Source organism: Schistocerca piceifrons, chromosome 1, assembly GCF_021461385.2.
Source record: "Schistocerca piceifrons isolate TAMUIC-IGC-003096 chromosome 1, iqSchPice1.1, whole genome shotgun sequence".
Taxonomy (NCBI): Eukaryota; Metazoa; Arthropoda; class Insecta; order Orthoptera; family Acrididae; genus Schistocerca; species Schistocerca piceifrons.
The window spans coordinates 232,720,804-232,739,926 of record NC_060138.1 but is presented as its reverse complement, the minus strand read 5'-3'; the positions used below and the strand labels follow the sequence as shown (position 1 = coordinate 232,739,926).

General features: G+C 40.5%; 1 protein-coding gene across 4 annotated transcripts in view; it reads left to right on the top strand.

Annotated features, from left to right (window-relative positions):
- Nucleotides 1-19,123, top strand: part of LOC124786282 (peroxisomal acyl-coenzyme A oxidase 3-like) — an 86,392-nt gene that overhangs the window by 11,052 nt on the left and 56,217 nt on the right. For all 4 annotated transcript variants that reach the window (XM_047254249.1, XM_047254251.1, XM_047254250.1 and 1 more), the window contains 2 exons: nt 145-291; nt 17,327-17,459. In XM_047254249.1, coding sequence (XP_047110205.1) covers nt 145-291; nt 17,327-17,459 — 280 coding nt within the window. The remainder of the gene's footprint in view (nt 1-144; nt 292-17,326; nt 17,460-19,123) is intronic.

Sequence of the window (19,123 nt, the reverse complement as noted above, 5' to 3'; positions counted from 1 at the left end):
TTCATGGTACTAGGATGTTGATTGTTCCCTTGCTATACTGAATAACACAAGGTGCTGTCTTGAGCCATCATATGTTATTTGTGTGAGCTTTTGTAGCACATTGTTGTGCACACTAATTGATATGAAATTTTATACTGTTTTCAGGTAAATGCATTAACTTCAACACTCGGTCAGTATGATGCTTCACTTGCTTTAATTTACCCAAGAGAACTTACGGCATTCCTGAGAGCAGTTAATGACTTTGGTACCCAGCGACATAAGAAGTATATACAAGACTGCTTGAACAATAAGGTGTGTTCATTACTAGTTAACATAGAATATTGTTTTTTATGACAACTTATCCCTGTTATATCATTTAAAATACACATTTCTGCTAATGATTACTACTTTATTTATTGCTAACACCCAAAATTTTGTTATTGTATTATATTTTCATAAGAATTCTGTCAGTGTGGGAGGAAGTATAGCACACTGAAAAATGTCTTAAACTTGTATCCACTTAAGATGTTCTTTGTTGTTTAAAAAAAATTTTCAGTTTATTTGACACACAGAACAGTAAGCCTAAAGGAGCCTAATACTTTCCAAATTATTTATTTGGTATTTTTCTTTTAGGGAAATAAATATTAAGAAAAATATGACAGAGATTTCTATCTTACTAATCAATAGTAGTAAGTAAAGTTAGTGATATGAAAGTTCATCCTACACCAGAAATGGGGAGAAGCAGAAATACGTAGCTCACTTTGTGTCAGTTGAAGAGAATTAGAAGCTGAGAAATTTTTTATTGTAAGCATGATTTGTGCTGCTAGTTCTCTATATGACACTCACACAAGAGTGCCTGAATCATAGTTTGGAGGGGAGGGTGCAAACTGGGGGGGGAGGGGGGGCTATTAAGTATTTATGATATTCCGGGGGATGAATGGTGACTTGTAAGTCCCTACATTGTTAAAAACCTGTGTAACATGGACTTTTAAATCATTTTCTAGAATGAAAATCGCTCGAGTACACTATTTTTCCCCCTTTCCATGAGACTGCCCAGTCCCCAACAGTCAGTCTTTCCTTCTCATACCGTCTGATACAGCTCCCCTGATTTGTGGTTCTGGGTGACTTTTCCCAAATCTACCCTTTTTCCTAGACCTCTCCCGTCCCTTTCCTTCACCCCTCTTCCTTCCCCTTCAAAACTTCTGCCTGAAGGAGGAGCCACTGGCTCCAAAAGCTTGCCTAATTATATGCTTCTTTTATGTGTATGTTCTGCCATCGTTGGTGAGTAGATTTTTTGTCTATCCAGTTACATTATATTATCAAAAATTTTGCATTACAAAATCTTAGTTTCATGTTTCTGTTGATTTCAAGTAAGCCGTAAATTACGTCACATTACAATAGATGAAGATGAGCTTAGCTGAATGTGGCTGTGGTCCCTTCTCTCCCATAGCGAGAAGTCTCTTCTGCCATTGGATAAATTTCAAAACATTGGTGGAGAATGCTTTTGAAATAATTAATCCTCATTGACTCCTCTTGCTGAATGGATTTTCTTTCATTTGACTAACTTTTAATAGAAGTTGTCTTCTTATGACCAGTATGATTCGCCAATGGAATGTAGGAATTCCAGAGACCACCAAATAATAAAATAATAACCAAATCCTTGCTATTGTGTGTGTGTGTGTGTGTGTGTGTGTGTGTGTGTGTTGTTCATGACAATCAATGCTAGAAATGTTTGTGTTCTCAAATGAGTACTATTGTGACAACAGCTACCCACTAACTGAAAGTATTTGGTAAATACAAAGAATGAGCAGCGTCACAGTTATAAAGTCCATGAAACATTTTCAAAAATTGGTGTAGGTAAACACCTAAACATAACATAATAAATTATACGAGGGGCGTTTGAAAAGTTCGTGCAAAGTCCATACACAGCTGTGTCCCAGGGTGAGGTAAAAGGATAGGAGAACGAAGTTCTGCAACAATCCAACAAATTAGTAGCAAAGTCACACAAATGAGTTAAGAAGGTTGAGTTGTTGAATGTTAAGTCTGTAACACTGCATGTAACATAACACAAAAAAGGCCCTCAATGGCTAAGTGCAAATAATCACAGGTAGACTTCACAAGACATAGCAAATGCATTTTACAACAACTGCCTGTTCACTTCTAAGAGTTTGCTAAATGATGTTCCCTGTCTTAGTCAGCCCTGGACAATGACCTATAACCAAGTGGATGAGAGCTGCTCTTCTAACTTCTGAGTAGTCTTCTATTGTTGTCGTCCAGTCATTGGCAGATTGTACTTGGCTAGCAACTGGCCGGGGCGAAGTTGATAATTTCATCCTCGGCACCGCTTGTGGCACTGGTGGAATTGGTGCAAGCGGTGAGTCTCTATGGCACTGGTACCACCTCATGTCTTTGCGCCTGTGTGCTTTTGATGTGGCTGTGCCTTGTTTGGATGACACAGCAACAAAGTCCCCATGTTGGTGTATAGTCTTGTTTCATAGCTATGTCAATTACACAGATAACAGTATCAGCTTAGCTTTTTCAAATGAAACCATAGTAGTAATTTTTCCAGCTATTATCGTACTTTGAAAAAAAAAAAGAAAAAGATGCATTTAATGGCATTTCACTCTTCAAAATATGAAAAATTACAACATTTAAAACTTAGGACTTGTCTAATTGAAGGTCAACTGATGACTGTCTTATGTGAAAGGTTGTCTTGTTACACAGAAGTGTCAAATCAGACTGAATGGACACACTAACCTGATGTGGCTAAGAGGGTCTGATTAGAATAGTGGGGAAAAGTAATTTAAAGCATATACTAATGACACTAGGCTACACACCGACTGTCAAATAACAGCTTCACATCATGAATTTCATGTCAAGATAAACACTTATATATCAAAATTACATCAGCAACAGTAACAAAAGGAAAATCAAAGAAGAATGTACTCATAAACATTTTTTAAAATTCTTTTTCTGTGATTAAGTGCTCTAAATGTCTACAGTCTACTGCAATTCGTGTTTTCAGTCACTAGTGCAAGGACTTCCAGACAGTCTGAACAGATTCCTTTGATTTTGTTGCACATGCTGCAATATGCAATGTTTTTAATCCTATTAGGTCATCAGAACTTGTGCGTAGACTTCATCTTTGTGTTTACTCCAGAGAAAAAAGTCCAGTGGCTTTAAATCAGGTGAACATGCAGTTCAACTGATACTGCCGTCACATCATGCCCAGAAATCAGGAAAGATCTGGGTGAGTGCTTTCTAGTCTCAAGTCAGTAGTGAGCTGGGCACCCATTGGACTGGTACCACATATATCTACATATTTCAAGTAGTAGTTTTTTCAAAAGAGCAGGTAGCACTTCTGGAAGAAATTGTGCATTTGTTTTACCTGTTAAGGTTTACAGAATAAGGTAAAGACCAATCATGTAGTGACCAATAATTCTACACAAAACATTCACACTTCACTGCCTCTGAAGTTCTACCTCTCTCAACAAGTGTGGATTCTCAGTGGCCCAATAATGCACATTTCTTACATTCATCCATAATTTGTAAAGATAGCTTTAAGAAAATATTTTAAAGAAAGAACCTGTTGTCTTAATGTTGCATCAGAACAAATGCAATAGAATTCCATGTGTTTCCTGCAGTCACACTGATGTGACACATAATATGGATGGAAGCTATTTATGTGCAAAATGTTAACAATAATGGGCTGACTTGCTCCAGAGACACAACTTCTCTGGAGCTAACATGTGGATTATAAGCAGCAGCTGCCAGAACATCTATTTTGTTCATTTCACTCATTGCCAGTGGGCTTCTTACCCTGTGTGTAATATTCTGGTGCTCTTCCAATAGCAATTTTTTGCACATTTGTTGAATTGTCATTGTATTGAACACCATGTGTCAGGATACTTTTGTGTGTACAACTCAATTGTTCTCTTCACGTTCCTTCTGTATTCTGTGTAAAGAAGTAGCATATCTTGTTTCTCTTGGCTTGTAAAATACATTTATTTTTTCAAACTAAGCAGCACTCATCACATGTGAACAACCACAGACAGGACGAAAGGTACATTTCCTCTGTGCCCCCGTTATACCAGTATTGCAGTGGTGCAACACTCTGTTTCCTCCTTATCCAACATACATATTAGCATATTTGGACATGAAATAATGAACTTTTGTATAAGACAGCAATGAATATCATGTTCAAAACAAATAAGTTGTAAGTTTGGAATATAACAATATTATGAAAAGGATAGTTGCTACTCATCATGCAGTGGAGATGCTGAGCCACAGATAGGCACAACAAAAAGACTGTCAGAAGTCGAGTTTTTGGCCAACAAGCACAAAAATTGAGAACACACACACTGAGACTATGTTCGTGTGTGTATGTGTGAGTTGCATATTTGTGTGTGTGTGTGTGTGTGTGTGTGTGTGTGTGTGTGTGTGTGTGTGTACACACACATTGTCTACTTTGGTAAAGGCCTTGTTGGCCAAAAGCTCACTTCCAACAGTCTTTTTGTTGTGCCTATTTGTGACTCAGCATCTCTGCTATATCGTTCATAATATTGTTACACTCCATCCTGAATTTTCCAGTCTAACTTTGGAGTGTGGTAATTATTGTGAAATTAGTGGGCAGATTTTGAAGAGTGAAATGCCAATGAATTTGTCTCTTTTACAATTACAGTACTAGTAGCAGAAATTACTACAGCTACATTTCACAGAGTGAAGTTGATATCAATATCTCTGTAAGTGACAAGAGACTACACATTGTTTAGTGAAGACTTTATCATAATTCATTTGGTGAAAACAGAGTTAAGGTATGTTACACAGTTCTAGAAATGTGAACAATGTAGAGCACTTGTGCAATATTATTGATTTTCTGTCCAGTTCAGTTCACATATTGAGCAAGGGAAAAGATGAATGTCTGTATGCCTCCTTACATGCTCTTATCTCTCTTATTTTACTTTTGTGACCCATAGGTAAGATGTGTATGGGTGGCAACAGAAATGTTGTACAGTCATCCTTGACTACTGGTTCTCTAAATTTATTCAATGGGGTTTCATGAGAGCAGTGTTTCTTATCCCTTAAAAAAATCCCATTTGAGTCTCTGAGCATCTCTATTATCTTTGGGAATTGCTATACTGACATGTTATGATCTTAGTAGGGTGTTTCTGATTTTGCTCAATGTCTGTGCCACACTTAGTGATAATGACTCCCAAAATGCAGGAACAGTACTCGAGAATTTGTCACAGTAGCATCCAGTAAGTACTGTCCTGTACACATGTACTGCACTTTCCAAAGAACCTTTCAACAAAAATAAATCGTTCATTTGTCTTCCTGTCTACTCATTTCACACATTCATTTCGTTTCATATTGTTTCGTAGTACTGCTGTTAAATATTTAAATTATGTGTGGGTTCCTGAAGTGTACTACTAATCATACTATGTTCTTTTTCTTCTTATTTTCTTTTTTGATGGTGGCTTGGATTTATTCACACTTAATTAGAGCTGCCATTCATTATGCTGAAAAGAAATTATGCTCAAATAATTCTAAATGTCCTTAAAATACTTTCCTGTAGATAATAGCATTGTCAGTGATTAATCTGACAGGGCTACTTACTCCACCTGATAAATTGTTTTTGTATATTCAAAACATTAGTGGTCTTATTATACTTTCTGGGGCCCATCTGATGTTACTTTTATTTTTGTTTAACATATCCTGTCCAGCATTACTTTACTGCTCCCTTCCCATACGTTAAATAATAAAAAATAAGTATCAGGCATATTCCAAAACTAAAGCCTGGTGACCAGTATTTAACTGATGGTAGGCTTGAATGAAGTTTCATGCATACAGTGCTATCTAGTGACTCTTTAGGAAACTACTGCAGTGTTGGTTTAACTCAGTAAACATTTGCCAGTCAGTGAGAGCAGCACAATGGCCAAGACAATTGTTGAGCATACAAATTGTGAAGTGTGTGGTATAATTAGATTTCTGCTGGCAAAAGAATCTTCAGGTGCTGAAATCTATCATGAGCTATGCCTAATGCATAGGCCTGAAATAATGAGGGACAAACAAATCCGAAAATTGTATCAAGAATTTCATATTGGCTGCACAAATGTTCATGGCAAACAGTTGAGTGGCAGGCCCAATAGTTGGATCAGTGACAGTGTTGATCAAGTGAATCAAAAACTGAAATGTAATCAGGAACTGACAATTAGTGGTCAGGCTAATGGATTCCAAAATGTTGCTCCAACTTCAGTTTACAGGACTGTCATTGAACAGCATGGATATCACGAACTGTGTGCAGGGTGAATTCCAAAAATGCTGAGTAATCAGCACAAAGAGCAGAGAATGCATAGTGCATGACAGTTTCTGGAGCATTATACTCATACACAAGATGGAGGTGGTTCTTTTTTTTTTCCCCACACTGTTTCGGGTGACGAGATGTGGATATTGTATGCCAGCACAGAATTGACACAACAACAACAGTCACCCTTCAAGTTCACCCAAACCACAAAAATTTAAGCAATCACATTGTCAAATTGAAAAATGATGGCTATCATTTTTTCAGGATGAAAAAGGCATCCTTTGACATATACTATGTAATTCTAACCACATAGAGACATGTGATCCAAAACTGACAACACGGGAAACTGTTGTCTCCTCCATGACAATGCATGCCTCACACCACTGCCAAAACCAAGGAGATTTTCAAGTTCTTCATTGGTAACTTTTTGAACATCCCCCATACTGTACTGACCTTGCACGAAGTAACTATTTCTTCTTAGTGCTATTGGGTCTCCTACATATCGGTTGGCAAAATACTTAACCAAATTATTAGCACCGATAGTCGGCCACTGTAGCCATCATATTAATAACTCAAAAATGTTTGTCGACATCATAAAGCAGATGAGGATAGGTCCGAATGACATCATGATCAGCCTAGATGTGGTCTCTTTGTTTACAAAGGTACCAGTGGAAGATACGTTAAAACTGTTGGCTGCTCATTTCTCTCCTGAAATACTGAAGTTATTTCGACACACTTTGACAACCACCTATTTTTTGTATGGTGGAAAATATTATGAAATGACTGACGGAACAGCCGTGGGTTCGCCACTGTCACCAGGCATAGCTAACTTCTTCATGGAGGATTTCGAAGAACGAGCGTTGAACAGTGCTCCCTTATGTCCATCCTGCTTTTTCAGTTGTACGTTGACGATACATTTTTAATCTGGCCACATGGCAATGAGGCACTGCAGCAGTTTGTTGATCACTTGAATGATATACATCAGAACATACGATTTACAGTGGAGGTGGAGAAAGATGGGAAGTTACCCTTCTTAGATGTGCTGGTGGAACGAAAATCAGATGGACGTCTCGGACATTCTGTGTACAGAAAACCGACGCATCCAGATTTATATCTAAATGCGCGTAGTTTTCACCACCCAGCTCAGAAGAGAGCTATGCTGAATACCTTGGTACACAGAGCAAGGACTATTTCGAACAAGAATCACCTCGGCTCCGAGATTAACCATCTGACAACGGTATTCAGAAAAAATGGATATCCCGATCGTGATATCAGATCTACTCTGGCGAAGAAACCTAGGAATGGCGCTGTTCGAGCAGATGAAGAGGACCAACACATCGCGCGGCTACCATTCTGCGATGCAACGACCAGCAAGATTGGCAGAGTCCTGAGCCAGCAGGGAATCAGACCGGTCTTCCGGCCACCCAGGAAGATTAAGGAGATGTTGCGACCCCTGAAAGATAATCTCAGCCTGAGAGTACTGGGAATTTACAGCATTCCTTGCGAGTGTGGCAAAAATTATGTGGGCCAGTCTATAAGAACTGTTGCCGATCGCTGTGTGGAACATCAGCGTCACCTGAAAAACAGGTATCTAGAAAAATTGACGGTGGCTGAGCACAGTTTGCTAAATAAACATAAGATTTTATTCGATGAAACAAGAGTACTTGCTCACGCTTCAAACTATTGGGACTCTGTCATCAGGGAAGCAGTTAAAATTAGACTCTGTGAAAATAACTTCAACAAAGACTCCGGTTATGCACTCAGCAATGCATGGAAGAGCGCAATTGATAAAGAAAGAGCGCAGAGGGAGACTTCTCACATTCCTCGCAGTTCTCCACCTGCTGCGATGGATGGCGCTGCAAGCAACGCTGGATAAAGTGCGCAAAGAAAATCTATGGATATAGAGGCCGCCACCTTGGTACGCGCCGTTTTCACCGTGACGTAATCCAGCCAATGAGAAGCCGTCCACTGCTTATAAAAGCGGAAGCCTCACCGGTCCACAACAGTCAGTTTTACCCCTGACGAAGATGACGGAGGTAGTCATCGAAAGCTTGGGATGTTATCTAAATTTGACGCGGCAAGTAAACCGAGAACTTTTTATGCATCAAACCACACTGCTGATGGTTTATGTTCAGTTAAAAGTTATATCACAGCACCACATTCAGTTGACAAAAAAGGAAAGTGAAATACTTCTAACTGCAAGTTTAAATCAATACTTACCATTGTTAACATAAACAAGAGGTCCAAGGTGTTGCACTTAGTTAAAAACATTTTAATTTCACTTTTTCCACATAAATTGAAAGATCAAATACAACCCACTTAGTTGCATAGTGACCAAACATGACAAAAACGTGAGCAACAAAAGACCCCATAGCCTCTGCAACATGTATATTTGTATTTTCTAAACAGTAAAATGAAATCATTACAAATCACAATGCATGTAAGTGTACGAAAATAGTTTTAAAATAACAATTTTACAAACTCTATCCCATGATGATGTGTTCAGTATTTCCACCAATGATCAGTAACATTATAGCCTTTTGTGAAATTTACATCTTGTGACATAAGTTTATAATTTCTGCATTGAACTAGCCATACATTTGTTATGCAAAATTTTCTGCTTGTAATGGATTCAACCCTCGTCCACACATATTCAATAATTTTTTATTAAGTTTTGTTCACGTACAATATGGTTTTGCTAAATAAGAATATTTTTTTGTATGAAATTCAGAGACTTGTGTTACACTAAACAATGAAGTACACAATGTAAATGTGTTAGCAATGGACAAACATAAATTGTAAAATTATATTTTCCAATGCAAATGAAGTTGTGGCAACCGCTGCTGTCAGTACTACACTCCTGGAAATGGAAAAAAGAACACATTGACACCGGTGTGTCAGACCCACCATACTTGCTCCGGACACTGCGAGAGGGCTGTACAAGCAATGATCACACGCACGGCACAGCGGACACACCAGGAACCGCGGTGTTGGCCGTCGAATGGCGCTAGCTGCGCAGCATTTGTGCACCGCCGCCGTCAGTGTCAGCCAGTTTGCCGTGGCATACGGAGCTCCATCGCAGTCTTTAACACTGGTAGCATGCCGCGACAGCGTGGACGTGAACCGTATGTGCAGTTGACGGACTTTGAGCGAGGGCGTGTAGTGGGCATGCGGGAGGCCGGGTGGACGTACCGCCGAATTGCTCAACACGTGGGGCGTGAGGTCTCCACAGTACATCGATGTTGTCGCCAGTGGTCGGCGGAAGGTGCACGTGCCCGTCGACCTGGGACCGGACCGCAGCGACGCACGGATGCACGCCAAGACCGTAGGATCCTACGCAGTGCCGTAGGGGACCGCACCGCCACTTCCCAGCAAATTAGGGACACTGTTGCTCCTGGGGTATCGGCGAGGACCATTCGCAACCGTCTCCAGGAAGCTGGGCTACGGTCCTGCACACCGTTAGGCCGTCTTCCGCTCACGCCCCAACATCGTGCAGCCCGCCTCCAGTGGTGTCGCGACAGGCGTGAATGGAGGGACAAATGGAGACGTGTCGTCTTCAGCGATGAGAGTCACTTCTGCCTTGGTGCCAATGATGGTCGTATGCGTGTTTGGCGCCGTGCAGGTGAGCGCCACAATCAGGACTGCATACGACCGAGGCACATAGGGCCAACACCCGGCATCATGGTGTGGAGAGCGATCTCCTACACTGGCCGTACACCACTGGTGATCGTCGAGGGGACACTGAATAGTGCACGGTACATCCAAACCGTCATCGAACCCATCGTTCTACCATTCCTAGACCGGCAAGGGAACTTGCTGTTCCAACAGGACAATGCACGTCCGCATGTATCCCGTGCCACCCAACGTGCTCTAGAAGGTGTAAGTCAACTACCCTGGCCAGCAAGATCTCCGGATCTGTCCCCCATTGAGCATGTTTGGGACTGGATGAAGCGTCGTCTCACGCGGTCTGCACGTCCAGCACGAACGCTGGTCCAACTGAGGCGCCAGGTGGAAATGGCATGGCAAGCCGTTCCACAGGACTACATCCAGCATCTCTACGATCGTCTCCATGGGAGAATAGCAGCCTGTATTGCTGCGAAAGGTGGATATACACTGTACTAGTGCCGACATTGTGCATGCTCTGTTGCCTGTGTCTATGTGCCTGTGGTTCTGTCAGTGTGATCATGTGATGTATCTGACCCCAGGAATGTGTCAATTAAGTTTCCCCTTCCTGGGACAATGAATTCACGGTGTTCTTATTTCAATTTCCAGGAGTGTATTTGTGCAGTGTGTTGTGCATGTGTTGTGTCGCATATGTGTACAAACTTCATGCTGTGATAAACAGTTTTTGTGCCAGCTGCCAGAGGTGTTGTGTTTCTAATATATTCTCTATGTTTCTGTTTATTCGTAGGCCTGTAAAAATTTTTGTTCTTTATGTATGCTCCATGCTATGGAGAACAGTTAAAGTGTGTGTCATTCTAGCTACACATAAACAGAGAAGTTCCATTCTCTCCTCGCAAAGACATCTATTCACCTTTGCTGTGCTCAGAGGGTCTCACTGTATTATTTAATGTCGACCAGTGCATAAAGTTGTTGTTGCTACATAACCAAGATGTTGTTCATGCAATTTAATTATAACATCTCGCAGGATTACCAGCCAGACGAGCAAGATCATGGCTCAATGGCTAAAGTGAAGACCCTGACATGATACGTCTGCGTAACGCACGAATTGGACGTGATACTATAGAGTATGATATGTGAGATGACACTTCAGTGTCAAGACTCGCAGTGTGACTTCCACTTTTCTGGCCTCACAATCTGGGAATCTGGCCCCCAAGTTCACACAAGTTGAAGCCAGCTTGTTCTACTTGGAATAACTGCTGATGAAATGAAGCTTGCGTTGGTTGTAAGTCAGCTCAACCACCAGCACATTACTGAGGTGTAGGATGTAATTGCCATGCCATCTGATAGCTATTTATCTAACTGGCTGAAGGCAGAGTAAAACAGAAGGTTATTGGCTTCACAAGACGAACGTCTCTATCACAAGAGGACATTAGGGATCGCAGACCATCACAGTACTTGCTGCACCTCCAGAGTAAGATCAACCCTGATATGATTATGGACAAACTGCTATGGATTATATGGAGTAGCCGTTTGCCATCTCCCATCAAGGTGATAATAGCATCGCAGTCAGGTATGTCTTTGGATGCAGTGGCAAACCTTGTGGATAAAGTACAAGATGTGATACCGCCTACACCCATCAGCATGGGAAATGCACAGTGCACGGGCAAGTTGACAGCTGTGTGCATGCCAAGTATGATGCACTGTCAGTTAAAGTGAACTTACTGACCCAGCAATTCAGTCAATTATTGTCTTGCTGTGATGCTAGTAGTGATTGTGCCTGACTAAGTTTCCAAAGATGCTCACATAGCAGACCATCGGCTCACTCTTCTGCACCAGCAACCGAACAACGACAGGGGATCTGTTGGTATCACAGCAGATTTGGGAAACAGGTGTGTCACTGTTCTGTGCTCTGCACATACCCAAATACTGGTGGCAGTCAGACATGGCTCAAATGGCTCCGAGCACTATTCGACTTAACATCTGAGGTCATCAGTTCCCTAGAGCTTAGAACTACTTAAACCTAACTAACCTAAGGACATCACACACATCCATGCCCAAGGCAGGATTCAAACCTGCAACCATAGCGGTCGCACGGTTCCAGACCTAAGCACCTAGAACCGCTCGGCCACTGCGGCCTGCAGTGGCAGTCAGACATAGGTGCCTCTTCTGACTGACGATCTATGTCACAGTGCCTATTCATGAGCGACCAATGAAAAGTTTGGAAATATTTAATGGACATAGGTTCCAATCTGTGCGGCTACCCATGAGCCATGATATACCACTGTAGCCTGCCAACAATAGTCTACCTGACTGCCACCAACAATTCCTTCATAGCAACATATGGCATGCAGCAGTTTGATTTGTTTTTGGTCAATGCTCTAATTGTAGACATTGTGGAGCCAATTATATGAAAGACTTCCTCTTATACTACAACCTGCCACCTGACATAACAAAGGCATGACTGGTCAACAACACCATGGGCTACAGTCACTGAAGAAGACATTCCAAACATAGCCATAATAACCCTGTTTGGCCTATTTGAGAGCCAGGTCATGATGTTTGGCTTCTGGAATGCTCCAGAACTTGGCAGAGGTTCATCAGTTCTGTGTTGCAAGACCTGTCCTCTTTTGCCTACTTAGATGACATACTGGTATTCTCAGTCTTGTCGGAACAGCATCTGCAAAACCTTGTAGGGGTATTCAGATGGCTAAACGAATGTAGTGCAGTACTAAACACAGCAAGATGTGTCTTCTGTTGACCGCAAGTGGACTTCCTTGAAAAATGCATTTCTCCATCAGCCTCTTTACTGCTACCTCACAAAGTGGAAGCCATCCTCCAGATTTCTTGGCTGACCAAAGTCAAAGAATTATGGTGTTTTCTCAGAATGTTCAGTTTTTACCACTGCCACCTGTCATGTGTGGTGGAAATACAAGAATCCTTGTATGCTGCGCTTGCAGGTTCTAAATGTAACAGAAACACAGCAATTTCATGGACAAACTGCATGAATACCACACTGAATAAGATCAAGCAAATGCTGTGTTACTAGCTCACCTGGAACTGAATACAACATTAGTGTTGGTTGTGGCTGCAGGCCCGACAGCAGAGGGCAAAGTGTTGCAATAATGAAACAATAGTATGTGGCAACCTCTGGCCATTTCTCTCATGCATACTGTTCGATGTTACAACAAAAATAGTCTGTATGACCACAAGTTACTAGTGATATACAAGGTGAGTAAGTACTCTGTCCTTGAGTGGAACACCGAGAATTTACCAACTGTATGGAGCACAAGCTGTTAATGTACGCCTTCTGGCAGAACATCATCAATTGTTCACTCAGACAACATAACCAGCTGATTGCACATTGCACAGCTCAGCAGGTATTCGACATAAATATGGAATTAAGAATGTAGTTGTAAACTGCCTCTCCTGTGCAGCAGTTCCATTATAAAAAAATATGTTGAGCTCGCTGAAGTGCAGTTTAGGGGCTGAGAACTACAAGATCTGTTTCAGAAAGTGACGTCTTTGTTGCACCTATGATTAATTAATGTTCCGGGAACCAATGCCAAGCTATAATTGCAACGTGGCCAAGGCAGTACCTCGTCCCTATCTACTGTGCTATTTTGGAAGAAGTGTGTTTGAGTCCTTCCACAACCTGTGCCACCCTGGTGCACAACTAACAATGTGCCTAATCTTGGATCATTTTGTGTTGAGAGGAATTACAAAAAACTGCCATGAGTGGCCAAGGTACTGCATCCAGAGCCAGTGCAGCAAGGTCTGTTGTCACCTACATGCACCAGTTGGTGACTTCCCAGACACTACCATATGTTTCATGCATAGACTGTGAGGAACTGTTGCCTCCTTCAAACAGTTAATCCTATCTGCTAATTATGATCAACCATTTCACAACACAGTATCTTGGCAGATACATTGGCATACTCCTTTGTGCTCAGCTGAGCATCAGGATTTAGTTGCCTAGTCCACATCGTAGAGAAAACAGATATAGTTGGATCTATTTGCCAAGCTCCCAACATACTGCAGTACAAGTCATCATATTACAATAAGCTCTCATCTGGTCATCAGTTGGATGACTGAGTGTTGGCACCAGTCTCTCAAAGCAGCACTGAAGTGCGACAGAACCAGAAGGACAGATACTCTTCTAATGAAACTTCCTGGCAGATTAAAACTGTGAGCCCGACCGAGACTTGAACTCGGGACCTTTGCCTTTCGCTGGCAAGTGCTCTGCCAGGAAGTTTCATATCAGCGCACACTCCGCTGCAGAGTGAAAATCTCATTCTGGAAACATCCCCCAGGCTGTGGCTAAGCCATGTCTCCGCAATATCCTTTCTTTCAGGTGTGCTAGTCCTGCAATGTTCGCAGGAGAGCTTCTGTAAAGTTTGGAAGGTAGGAGACGAGGTACTGGCAGAAGTAAAGCTGTGAGTACCGGGCGTGAGTCGTGCTTCGGTAGCTCAGTGGTAGAGCACTTGCCCGCGAAAGGCAAAGGTCCCGAGTTCGAGTCTCGGTCGGGCTCACAGTTTTAATCTGCCAGGAAGTTTCATATCAGCGCACACTCCGCTGCAGAGTGAAAATCTCATTCTACTCTTCTAATGGTTTTGCTTGGATTGCAAAACACCTGCAAAATCAATGTAGATGCCTCCTCCATAGAAATGGTACATGGAGAGACAGTGCAACTACCTAGCAAATTCATAGATGTGACCACTCTGCCTGATCCAGACATCTTTGTCAGATTTATGAGAGATCGCATGTCAAGGTCTGACCTCTGCAACTGTCCAGACACGGAACAGCTTTCACATTCTTCCATAGCAATCTGAGCACCATATTCACATGCAATTCTGCATACCAATGGCTTCAAACCAACCCTTCAGCCACCATATACTGGGCTGCACCAAATCCTCGAGAGGAAACTGTACACTAGACATTTCAGTCAAAAGGACATATGCCACATTCTCTACTGACTGAGTGAAACAGGGCTGTCCCCTGCTGATATTTCATGGACACAGCCTCACCCAGCAGACTCTAGAAACAGCAGCTCCTACACCAGCACCAGCCACAACATCATTAGCAAGGGACCAGCACAGCATGGGGTCTGATCAACATGTCCATTTCCTGGTGTGTTACCTGGATGGCACTCTGCTTCTGCCAAGGAGGCTGTTGTAGCAACTGCGGCTATCAGTGCTGTGTGTGTGTGTGTGTGTGTGTGTGTGTGTGTGTGTGTGTGGCTGTTGTGATGCATGTGTTTAAAAACTTCTCCTTGTGAAAAATAGTTTTCCCATCAGCTGCCATGGACATTGTGTTTCTGTTATATTCTCTATGTTTCTGTTTATTCTTAGGCCTGTTGATAATTTTATGTTTTTATGTCCACTCCACACACAGAGAATTATCAATCATTCTAGTCACACACAAACACACAAAGAGAGCATTTCTCACAAGGACATCTATTCACATTCACTGCAGTGAGAGAGCCTTACAATATTGTCTAATTTTAACCAGTGAATAAAGTTGTTGTTGCTTCAGTGCCAAGACAACGTTCATGCAACTTAATTATTATACTACACAGGATGAACAGCTGAAAGAGCAAGATCATGGCTCAACTGCTTAAAAGTAAATAACTTTATATATACATTCGAATATGTTAACTCTCTACCAACTAGCACACGGCATATTCCCAGAAAGGCAATGCATTAAATTTGAAAAATGCAGATAGTATCAAATAGTTTATTACTCATTGTGTTCATTACATTTCAGAACATAATAAAAAAATCTTTGAGCCCATCATATTAACTGTCAGGGTACTTTCTATGATTATATCTTCATTATTAATTAACAATGTGGTACAATGCCTACCATATTGAAACACATCAATGAGGAATAGCTTCACTTGCTCTGATGTATTTGTGATAACAAATATGATTTTTTCTTTCTTTTTCTTACCTAATGTGTGAGCTGTATTTACATGAAATGTCAGAATTCTTTAATGAGATGTGTTTTTCTATTCCATATTATTTAAACTGTCGTCCGCCCCCGGTAGCTGAGTGGTCAGTGCGACAGAATGTCAATCCTAAGGGCCCGGGTTTGATTCCCAGCTGGGTCAGAGATTTTCTCTACTCAGGGACTGGGTGTTGTGTTGTCCTAATCAAAATCATTTCATCCCCATCGCCGAAGTGGCGTCAAATCAAAAGTCTTGCACCTGGCGAATGGTCTACCCGACGGGAGGCCCTAGTCCCACGTTTATTTATTTATTATTTAAACTGTAACTTAGTCATCTTACTAAAGGAAATATTCAACATTTAAGGAACAGTAAAACCATATGCACACAAACTTTCAAACTGCTAATAAGTACCTAATTCAGGATTAATATACCTTATTTTAAATCCCTGTTTTACTTAAATCTAACCATCACTTTACCTTCTTTCAAAATTTTGTAGTTTAGGTAATAAAACTGATCAAAAATGTTGTTCTATTGAGGAACGTAAGACAGTGCAAATTTTAGTATGTAAAACCTTTAAAAATCCAGTATTAGCATATTGTAGCTAAAAAGTATTTTATTAATGGAAAATATATGTTAGCTGATAGAGTATTCAAAGTATAAGTATTTGTTTCTGGAATAATCTTTATGAACTGTATTAGAAGACCCAAGATAAATTTGTGCACGTAAAAAAATCCACTCATTAAAATAATACCCCAATATTAATGCCACTTTCATATGCAGCTAATAGTTAAACGAAATATGATTTCTAAATGGATACAGGTATTGCCTTCAGTTTCTGCCTTTTTTGTTATTATCAAATATGTTATGAAGCTGTTTTGTAATGTTTTGTAAATAACTCAGTGAAAATTCCCTATGCTAGTCTTCAAATAGAAACACTGGACAACACAAGTCACTGTCCCTGACGCATTCAGTAAGGAGTCATTAGTTATACATTCACAGCTAGTCTCCACCAATCAAGTCACCAACAGTTATGTATTTGAAACAAAAAACGTAGTGAACTGCTTCTTGTACAAATGGATTAGACTCAATGGTATGAGGTTTACAGTTATTAACCTTAGTGCCTTACACCATTTCTTCAGAAATCTAGGAACCTGAAATCCATCTGTCCACCTACATCTACTATTTGTGGGACATAATGTGTGAATGAAACAATTTGTGTTTCACGCAAGTTATTTTTTGTGAACAGAGTTTTATTTCCATCCAGGAATAACATAAAGTTGAAACTTAAAATATGCTGTAAGGATGCTGCTTCAGTTTAATATCATAAAAGAGTTGTACACTTATATACCATGACAAATAATTTCTTAGTGACATGGGCAGTCTTGTTTTCTTTGTTTTTATAAGTCCCCCCACCCCCACATTTCCCATTATCAAGCCTATAATTATAACTGTGCGAACATTTTTCTGTACAGATTTCTGGATGTGTGGCAACTGAAGAGATCTGCGGTTCTTGCAGGACAACGGCAACTTATGACCAAACATCACAAGAATTTGAGCTTCATTCTCCTGATTTTGAATCCGCAAAATGTTGGCAGCCAAGACTCGGTATGTGACATTTGGAGAGCCAGTAATCCTCTTGCAAGAGAAGTGAAGTTTAGACTTGCCTAGTCCTTTTTTTTACTAATTTAAAAGGCAGCTGTTTTGATGTGTAGCAACAAGAAATGTTTCTTTACTGCTGAACTAGGAGCTATTGGTGCAGAAATCACACAAACAGAGAGCTATTTAATGGTTAGTTTCAGAAGCTTTTAGGTAGATCCTTTATGTTATACTCCTAGACAACTGAGGCAACCCTCTATTTAGGTAAAGTTAATGCCTATGAGCTCAATAATCGTTTTTTGCCCCCACCCCGAAACAACTAACTTCTAACTTAGGCAATTCAAAAAAAAAAAAAAAAAAAAAAAAAAAAAAAAAAAAAAAAAAAAAAAAAAGAAAGAAAGAAAAGCGGGGGGGGGGGGGGGGGGCGGCAGCGAAATTGTAAAGAGGGAATTTAAAATAGATATATATTATTTAAAGAAGAAATCTTTGAAAAAAGAAAATATTGTACGGAATTACGGTCCTAACCTTGAGTTCAGAGTAAAATGATTGGTTGCAGCATGTCCAAAATTCAGATTGGATATGACAGACATATGCTAGTGTAACCACACACACACACACACACACACAAAGGGTAACTCAAAAACGATTAATATAGCAACAAAGAATGTTAGTAGTTCAGTGGCTTTCTTCTTGCCGTGTTATTTGCAAAAAAAACTCAAAATCTATTTTCAGTCAGATCATTTTCTATTGCCAGTTGATTCAAACACTCCTTACTTGGAGAAGCGTGCAAGTAGCTCTTTTTCCTTCCAAGAACTGAGAAGGATCATTCAGCAGAGCAGTTCGTTGTTGGTGTGCTCTAATAAATGTGAAGAGTGATGCTGATTTTTGGATAATGCCACAGATTTCTCTCTTAGGATTTTATTTAAGGCAGGCAAAGATGGATCATTCTCATATCCAAACTCAAAAGGAAGCTTTTGAGATGGACACATTCTGTCCCAAAAGACTCCTCTAATTCTCTGAATAAACATGCTGCCACTGTTTTCCAGCATTTTACACTTCACCGGGGTCCATTTTCATCAAACTGGATAAGAATGAGAACTTTTCAGAAAACTTTCTGTTGACACCAAGATGCTTATTGAGCTCTGTGGATAATTGTCCAATATAATTAATTAATTGGTCTTCAGTATGTCACTATCAGATTTTCAAACCAAAGTTTCATTTTCCGACCCAGAGTCGGAGTCATGAAAGAAGTTCTTGCATTTCATCATGGTTTTCTTTAGTTTCATTGACTTGAACAAGTTTTTTTTGTAAGCTCCCATTTTCATTCCCACAACTTTTTGTACACATCAAAAGACATTTCGTCTGTGAAAGTTAGAAGTGAAGTGTAAAGCTTCACTACTCCAGGTATGTCAACTGCTTTTGACCTTAGCGTTGTACTCACTGCATTAAAACTTTCCAAAATACTCCTCCACATTGTAGCCATGAATGCAATATATTTGGAGTTAAGCTTTTGCAATATATTTTTTTTTTTTTTTTGCTTCTGATGTAATCACAGTTTTTTCACTTTTCTCTTCGGAAGTTCACTTGAGAGCTTTATTGACTGCATCCCAATTCACAGTTTTTTCACTTTTCTCTTCGGAAGTTCACTTGAGAGCTTTATTGACTGCATCCCA